Below are 8,857 nucleotides of genomic sequence, written 5' to 3'. Positions count from 1 at the left end.
TGTATGTTGTGCGTGCAGGAAGCCAGGGCATATAGATCGAGATTGTCCACACATGAAATGTTGGGAGGCCTACCAAATCTAATTCTCAGACCCGAGGTAATCATGAACTGGCAGTTGGATTTCTAACTTCTTTGCATATCATTAATATGTGATATTCATTCGTAATGCATGACAATTGATGAGGGAAAAAACGATTCCACACAAACTCACTGGCAAGTGTACCGGGTCGCATCAAGTAGTAATAACTCACAATAGTGAGGTCGATCCCACAGGGATTGATGGATTGAGCAACTTTAGTTAGGTGATGAATTTAGTTAAGCGGATATTTGATGATTTGAGTGAAACTTGATTAACAGAAGTAAAATTGCAAGAAACAAAAAGTGTAGAATGAAAATTGGCTGAATCTTAAAGTGCAGAAGAAGTAAATTGCAGAAACTTAAAGAGCAAGAAAGTAAAAGAGCTGAAACTTAAATTGCAAGAAAGGTAAATAACTAAAACTTAAAGTGCAAGAAACTTAAATTGCTGAATCTAAATTGCTGGGAAATGTAAATTGCTTGAAGAATAAAAGGGATTTGGGTGTTGGGATTCAAATTGAACTAGAAAATTGAAGTGCAGTAAACTAAAGAACTATGAGATGAAAAGAAATTGTAGATGAACCAAAACAGAAATGAAAAATTGCACAAAGAAACAAAACAACAAGAAAACTTAGATCAATTATGAAATCCTAAAACGAAATTGACAATTTCAGCAAAGTAACTAAAACAGAAAGCAAATCTAGATCTCAATCACTCTCTTGACCAAAAAAGTAAAGAAGAAGTTGAAGAAGAAATAAAATGAAAACAGAGAAGAAGATTTAGATCTAATTCTCCTATTCTCAGAACTATATAAAAGAAAAGCAAAAGATGATTCTCAGATCAAGAATCAGTAGAGTTCTTCAATCTCAATTCAAAACCCAAAACATAAAATAGAAGTGCAGAAGAAAAGAAAATGAAAATAGAAAACCAAACTCAGATCTAATCCCCAATTCCCAAATTCAAAAGAAAATTAAAAGAGAGAGCTAAAAGTAAAGTAAAACAAAAAAATGAAGTAAAAGTTCAAAAGGTTTTTTCTCAAATCAAAATTGCTCCTATTTATACACTTTCTACTTCAGTCACTAAGCACTTTGGAATGGGCCTTTGGGTTTGTGAAGAAATGGATCGAAAATCGCACTTGGTCGCATGGGTCAGGGTGCATTTTGTGAAGCTCCAGTGGAGCGTTCAGTTCACTTTGTGAACTCCACGTTCACTTTGCTTGCATTCTTCCTCACGTGCCAATTGCCTCCTACTAGCGTTCACTTAGTGAATGTTAAGTTCACTTGTTGAGCGCTCTCTTTGTTGCGCGCCTTTCTTCCTTGGCCCATTTTCCCGAAAACATTCACTTAGTGAACATGGCGTTCACTTTTTGAGCGCTACCCTTTTGCTGAACCTTTCTTGGTGCGTGCCTCCCCTTCATGAGCGTTGCCTTAGTGAACTCCAAGTTCACTTATTGAGTGTTGCTTAGTGCTCCCTTGGTTGAACTTCACGAAAATGTTCACAAAGTGAATGCCACATTCACTTCCATAGTGAACGCTATCCCAAAAGCGTTGCTAAGTGTGGCGTTCACAAAGAGAACGTAACGCTTCCCTGATTGCTTCCCTTTCTTTCTCATTTCTTCACCTTCAAGCAACCAAACAACCAATCAAAGTCTTACCAAAATTATAAGATCTTTGCATCATTCAATAAATCAATTAATTCTAGCATAAACCTTATGATTTTGTGTAAAATAAATGATGTTTGATTGATTCAAAATAACCATGAAATTTCACTCCAATCACTTACTTATTGTGCAAGAAAGTGCATAAAACCTAATGAAACAAGTGAAAAATGCTTGTAAAACTAGCATAAGATGACTTGTCATCATAACAGCAAACTTAAATCTTGCTTGTCCCCAAGCAAGAACTAAACATGAGAAGAAATGAAACAAAACAGCGAAGTATATGCGTCCTTATTTAGCAGGTAATTGAATTAGGACCATGGGGTTTTATGCAGACAAAAATGCAGCTCAATTATTCTTTGCTGATAGATATGAAATGTCTCTTTGAGGATTCACTAGAGTTGCTGTTATAATGCCTTGTTCTTCAATTGATCCCTGTTAGCTTTTTCCTTCTTTCTTTTGCACAGAAACTTATTTCTCAATGATAGCTCAGTGTCAAGTGTTGCAGCAGCCTTTTGGCTTAATTTTTCTCAACACCTCTTCACTACAGTCACTTGGCTCACAATCCTTCTTAGGAATGTTGATGCCCAGCACCTCTTTGGGTTACTAAATGCTTTGTAACTAGGTTGCTCTTGATAATGGACTTTCGGTTTGTAATCCCGGATTAGTTATTCCAAGTTACTAAGTTTTAAAAGACTCATCAGAACTTAATTGTCCAAGCATATCCTAGTACAAGAAACACCACAGGCATATGTCCTAAGGTCCAAGCTATTGGTGTCTAGCCTTATTGTTTGTCTCTTTCATTCTTGTTGCCAATCCTTGGTTTTTCTTTTCTTTTTCTTTCTTGCTTTTCATCATTTTATCCAGGGATGTTCATTAATAAAAGGTTTTATAACAGCAACTAAGTTCACACTACAAGAGATATTCTATTATGTAGCTTTTATTATTGAGCTTATCATCCAATCAAGCAATTTCCACCACAAGTCTTTATTCTAATTCCTACCACATTGGACAATCACTTTCTATTTCAAACATTTTCTCTTATTGATGAAAAAGGGAAACAAGACATGAATTTAATGCAGATGAGTGACAACAAGCATGATGCAGAACCTAATAAACTCTACTCAGAATATGAAAGTGCAAAATATAAAATATTTGGAGGCATATCATGTTTCAGATGTGCATCATCCTTATTGAATTAAAACTATAAAAGGGACTCCACCACCTCTAGTTGTTGTGCTCTTTCCCTTTGCTAGATTCTCCTTTCTTCTTCCGCTTCTTGCTTGTTTCTTGGGGTTCCTCAACAGGGCATTTACGATCCCAAATGTGGTCTACCTGATCCCAGAGCCCAGCATCGTTCAATCCTTGTCGCATGTGTGCTACATTGTTCTTGGCTTTTGCTCTCTGATGGTTTATCAATTCTTGGCATTGAACATATGGCTTGATCTCTTGGTTAAATATTGGCATGCCACTGACTACATAGTCTAACTTGGCTTCAGTTTCTATATCATACTCTATTCTGTCCAAGTTCCTATGCTCTCTAATTGTATGATATATATTCTTCCATTGGTAAAGATTTTGGATGTATTCTCCTTGCTTGGCTTGTTGTAGGGACAATCTATTTAATGATTCTTGAGAGTGTGCCGATTGTTCCCTTTGCCTATCAAGAGTTCTTGCTTGAAGTTCTCTCTGTTGATCCAACATCTTGAGCTGAAAGTTTTCTTGTAGTTCCATCATTTGCTGCTGCCAACACTCTTGTTGCTTCAAGTATTGCTCCTGTTGTTGCTCCTATGCTCTCATATATTGTTGAGACATTTTTTCAATGGCTCTTTGCATTTGGCTTAAGTCCATTGCACCAGAAGCTTGTTCCCCCTCCACTTGTGGTCTCTTCCTTCTTTCTTGAGCTCTTCTCTCCTCCTCAATTTCAGGGATATCATCCATTTTTTGCTTGGTGATTCCTCTGCCTCCCTTTATCCGATCTGTATTTGCATCCTCAAAGAGTACTCTCGCTCTATTGCACAGCCTCAGAATGGTACTTGGGTGGCCAAGCCTGCTTGATTTGCCAATATCCTCAGCATCTCTTGAATGCTATCTGCGATGAGCTGTGGGATATTGATTTCTCCTCCCCTAAGTATGCAATATGTCAGAATTGCCCTCTTTATTGTGACCTCAGATGTATTTGTAGTGGGGAGTATGGATCTTCTCACTATCTCATACCACCATTTGGCCTCAGGTATGAGACCCATTCTCTTCAAGTGGCTTGGAGCTCCCTCGGAGTCCCTTTCCCAGTCTCTGCCTTCAAAGCATAAACCATATAATATCTCATCAAGATCACTTTCACCTGCCATTCTTTCATCAAAGCTGGGTTTTCCATAGGGTATCACTCTTATCTGTAAGACTCTCATGATGGATGGTGGGCTGAAATCTACCTCAACTCCCCTAACATAGCTCTTGTAGAGAGGGCTAGTCTTGCTTGACCTCATAGCATTTGCATAGAACTCCCTTATCATGGTTGCACTTATGTCTGTGAGAGGTTCACACAGAAGCTCCCATCTCCTCTCCACGGTTATTCTCCTCATGATGGGGTATTCTCCATCTTTCAATCTAAAACCCATCTCTGGAATGACCTCCTTTGATTCTATTAGCCTATAATACCTTGATTCATGAAATTGAGACTTAAATCTCTTGGTATCATAGGTTGGTGGTTTGGTCACAGCTAGTTTCTTTTCTTTCCTTCTTGTAGAAGTTGATGAACCCATGAATTAGGAAAGAAAGAAGGGAGAAGAAAGGATAAACTTTGGTTATGGCACGATTTAGGATAGAGGGAAGAAGAAGTTGGGTGCTGTGTGGTATTTTTGGGTAAGAGAAGGATGATGTGAATGTTATGGAGGACTTTTATGAAGAAAGTAGTGGTATGTGGCTTAAGAAGTGTCACTGCCAATTTATAGAAGAGAAGGCATTGTTGGAGAAAGGTATTGGTTCGGTTGTGTAGCAATGAAGGGTGAGGATTGAGCATGCCTTTATTGAAGATTCATGGAATGGACGGCCTGCATGTGAAGATGAATGAAGATAAGGATTGCTCCTCCATTGGACACATGGTTCGGCCTCCTAGGTGCTGATTCCTGCAGCGTTGTGCTTCCTAAACATGCACATGTGACTTGCTTTTCTCCTTGGGACAACCTTGCATGCATGAGCTTTGTCCTTTCCTCAAATTTCATTATTCCTATCCACATGAATCAAGGAAATAGTGAGAACAAACTTTAAACTCAATCCGGTGGTTATCAAGTGAAGAGTAATAAAGAAAAATCAAATTTGCTATATGTTCCTTATTTATGAAAAACCAACTATGTCCCTTAGGAATTGAACAAAATTTTTGGTGAACACCAAACTTGTTTTCTGCTAAGTGCTTCATGTGAAATCTAATGAATGTCCATCATAATTAGTATATTCATTATAAGGAACATTTTATTTTCTACCTTAATGCAATAAACTCATAAAATGATGCAATTTTATGGTTTATCTATTTATGAATTTGAGCCTTTGAGCAAAAGTGATTTTCTTGAAATTCATAGCATATGTAGACACCAAACTTAATATTTGGCTATATACTTCAATGTAATGAATGAGTATATATCCTAGGATGGTTATATGATCAACATGCTTGAAAAGCTATTTTAAAGTGCCTTTAGGCACACCAAACTTAGGAATCAAACATATGCTTCAAAATGATGTGTGCAGTTCTCAAATCTGCTCATGAGAGCTCAAATTTATGCTAGAAGAACCATTAATTATTGAAATCAAAACAAAATCAAGAATATTAAATCATGGGCTGCCTCCCATGGAGCGCTCTTTTATTGTCACTAGCTTGACAGTGGTCCCTTGTTAGGGTGGCTGATGAGTGTGGTGCCTCAGTTTGTCCCCTCTCACTGTGAGCCTTCTTCCTGTGCGTTGATGATCAATCTCCATATGCTCCAGTGAGAGTATCTTATTAATGATGTAGTAATCATCAGTTTGAGGATCTGTATCCAATTGCTGGTATATCAATCTTACTCTGTCCCCTTTTGAGAATCCTTCAGTTGGTATCTTTTTGTTCTTCCACCCTTTTGGAATCCTTTTCTTGCTCTTCTTTCCTTTCTTTGGTGGCTCTTCTGTCTTTACATCAGGTTTTATGTCACAGACTTCCTTCTCACTGATCAAACCTTCAATCTCTTCTTGCCTTCTCTTCTTAGCCTTCACATGTTCCTTATCCTCTTTTTCTTCTCCAATGTTTGTCCTTTGCTTCAGAGGTGAGGTAATAAGTGCTTCATGGGGTTTTTCTTTCCAACGTAAATCTTCTTTTTCAACCCTCATGTAGCTTTTCTCTTCAACAGTCTGCTGTATTTTTTGGAAGACATTTAGAGTGATCTTCTCATCATTTACCCTTAAAGTCATTTCTCCTTGTTCAACATCAATGATGGCCCTTGCTGTGGCTAGGAAAGGTCTTCCTAATATAATAGAGTCATTCCCCTCTTCACCTAAGTCCAGGATTACAAAATCTGCTGGAAATATAAATTTCCCTACTCTGACCAAGAGATTTTCAATCACCCCCTTGGAAATTACCAGAGATCTATCCACTAGCTCTAATGACATCTGTGTAGGCTTCACTTCTTCTATACATAGCCTCCTCATCATAGACATAGGCATCAGGTTGATACTGGATCCTAAATCACACAGTGCCTTGTCAATGATCATGTTATCCATGGTACAAGGCAAGAAGAAGCTCGCAGGGTCTTTGAGTTTTGGTTGGATCCTTCTTGGATCACTGTACTGCATTCTTGTGTCAAGATCACAGTCTCTTTTTCATTATAGCTCCTCTTCTTGTTGATAAGCTCCTTTAGGAATTTAGCATATAGAGGCATTTGCTCTAAAGCTTCAGCAAGTGGAATGTTGATCTCCAGTTTCTTAAAAACTTCTAAAAACTTTGGGAACTGTTGATCCTTGATCTCCTTCTGAAATCTTTGAGGATATGGCAGAGGAGGGGTGTGAGTCTTCACCATTTTTCTCTGTTCTTGTGATTGCTCCTCAATGACTTCCTTTCCCTTCTTTGAAGCTTGTGGTTGTTCCTCTTTCTCCTTGAGCTTTTCTTGGTTTTGCTTGGCTTTGAGTGTCACTTCTTCCTTGCTGCTAGTCTCAGCATTTTCAACTGGCCTCTTGGTAGTTTCTTTGTCATTTACCAAGGTTCTTCCACTCCTTAATTGGATTGCTTTGTATTCATCTTTGGGATTGGGAATGGTGTCACTTGGTAATGCATTGGGTGCTTTTTCAGCCATTGTTTGCTTGGACAATTGGCCAATTTACCTCTGCAAATTCCGCAGTGAAGCTTCATGGGTCTTGTTGGCCAATTCTTGATGCTTGATCATCTTTTCCATCATCATCTCCAAGTTGGAGATCCTTTGAGATTCTTTGGGTGGTTGTGGTTGATTATGGGATGTTGGGGGTGGATGATAGTTATTTTAGTTAGTGGATGGGTTATTGGGTGGATAGTAGTTGGATTGGAGTTGATTATTTTGTGGTTTTCTGTATTGGTTTTAGTTAGTGTTTTGATGGTTTTGATGGTTTGTGTTTCTGAAGTTATTTTGGTTTGAGTTTCTTTGCCAAGGTTGCTGGTTCTGGTTTTCTCCCCATTTTAGATTTGGGTGGTTTCTCCAAGATGAGTTGTAAGTATCTCCATGAAAATCATTTGATCCAGAGCCTTGATTGTGCATGTACTGCACTTGTTTAGGCTGTTGCTCTTCATAGTTTTCCTCCTGCTGCCCCCACACCACTGGTGGTTGATTAGTTGTGCTCACTGCTGCAAGTTGTAACCCATCCATCCTCTTTGTCATTGATTCAATTTGCTGTTGGAGCTGCTGCTGCATGAGTTTGTTCTGAGCTAATATGGTATCAACTCCTTCAAGCTCAAATACACCTTTCTTAGGAGCTGCTTGCCTTTCAGAGGAGTAGAAATACTCATTGTTGGCTACCATGTCTATGAGATCATATGCCTCTTGAGCAGTTTTCATCATTTGCAAAGATCCTCCTGATGAATAATCCAAAGCTTTCCTTGAAGGTAAGGACAAGCCTTTATAGAAATTCGGCAATTCCACCCATTCACTGAATATTCCTTCTGGACACCTTCTGATCAGAGCCTTATACCTCTCCCAAGCTTCATATAATGACTTTCCTTCTTGCTGTCTGAAGGTTTGCACATCAGTTTTTAGCTTAATGACTCTTTGGGATGGATAGAATTTGGCTAGAAATTTGCTAACCAAATCATCCCAAGTGGTAATGCTCTCTTTAGGGAAGGTTTCTAACCAATGTGTGGCTTTGTCTCTCAGTGAAAATAGGAATAACAAGAGTTTATAGATGTCAGGGTTGACTCCATTGGTTTTGACAGTCTCACAGATTCTCAAAAATACAGAGAGGTGTTGGTTTGGATCTTCAGCAGCACTTCCTCTATATTGACAGTTATTCTGAACCAGGGTAATCAATTGAGGCTTGAGTTCAAAGTTATTGGCATGGACATTGGGTGTTAAGATGCTGCTTCCACAATTCCTTGGGTTGGGGATAGTGTATGAAGCTAAGACTCTTCTCTGAGGCTGGCCATTATTGTTGGCCACACCATCAGCTGGGTTTGGGGCATTCCCTTCCATTTTTTTATTTTCTCCTTCTGAGTCCTCTTCACCAATTACCCCATTTCCTCTTGCTTCTCTTCTTAGTCTTCAGAGGTTTCTCTCGTCAAGGTCAAAAGATGTGGATTCACCTCTTCCTCCTCCTGACATAAAACACACACAAAATTAGAAACTAAAAGCAATTCACTATACTGCTAGAGTGAGGTTAATGTTAGCTTAAAAAATATTCAAACAGTTACTGTGCATGACAAAAACAAAGAAAAAGTGCTTATTCTAGATTATCACCCTACTTAACAACTATCAATCTATATCAATCCCCGGCCACGGTGCCAAAAACTTGATAAGGGAAAAAACGATTCTACACAAATTCACCGGTAAGTATACCGGGTCGCATCAAGTAGTAATAACTCACAAGAGTGAGGTCGATCCCACAGGAATTGATGGATTGAGCAACTTTAGTTAGGTGATTAATTTAG

General features: G+C 38.6%; 1 protein-coding gene across 1 annotated transcript; it reads right to left on the bottom strand.

Moving 5' to 3' along the window:
• Window positions 1-6,458: 6,458 nt before the first annotated feature.
• Window positions 6,459-8,402, bottom strand: LOC112721587 (uncharacterized). Its single transcript, XM_025772638.1, has 3 exons — window positions 8,065-8,402; window positions 7,366-7,812; window positions 6,459-6,960 (listed from the first exon to the last, which is right to left on the bottom strand). Exons 1-3 carry the CDS (start codon window positions 8,400-8,402, stop codon window positions 6,459-6,461), a joined length of 1,287 nt encoding a protein of 428 aa, XP_025628423.1.
• Between the last annotated feature and the right edge of the window lie 455 nt (window positions 8,403-8,857).

The sequence above is a fragment of the Arachis hypogaea genome, chromosome 11, assembly GCF_003086295.3.
Source record: "Arachis hypogaea cultivar Tifrunner chromosome 11, arahy.Tifrunner.gnm2.J5K5, whole genome shotgun sequence".
Lineage (NCBI taxonomy): Eukaryota > Viridiplantae > Streptophyta > Magnoliopsida > Fabales > Fabaceae > Arachis > Arachis hypogaea.
The sequence above is the reverse complement of the archived record's forward strand: the minus strand, read 5'-3'. Positions and strand labels throughout refer to the sequence as shown.

Excerpts from the sequence above, each read along its gene's own strand:
- LOC112721587 (XM_025772638.1), bottom strand. The coding sequence starts at position 8,402 with ATGGAAGGGAATGCCCCAAACCCAGCTGATGGTGTGGCCAACAATAAT. Across the intron at positions 7,813-8,064 it reads AGAGACAAAGCCACACATTG|GAAAGCTTTGGATTATTCAT; the intron begins GTTAGAAACCTT and ends CTTACCTTCAAG. Across the intron at positions 6,961-7,365 it reads AACCAGAACCAGCAACCTTG|GAGTGGAAGAACCTTGGTAA; the intron begins GCAAAGAAACTC and ends AATCCAATTAAG.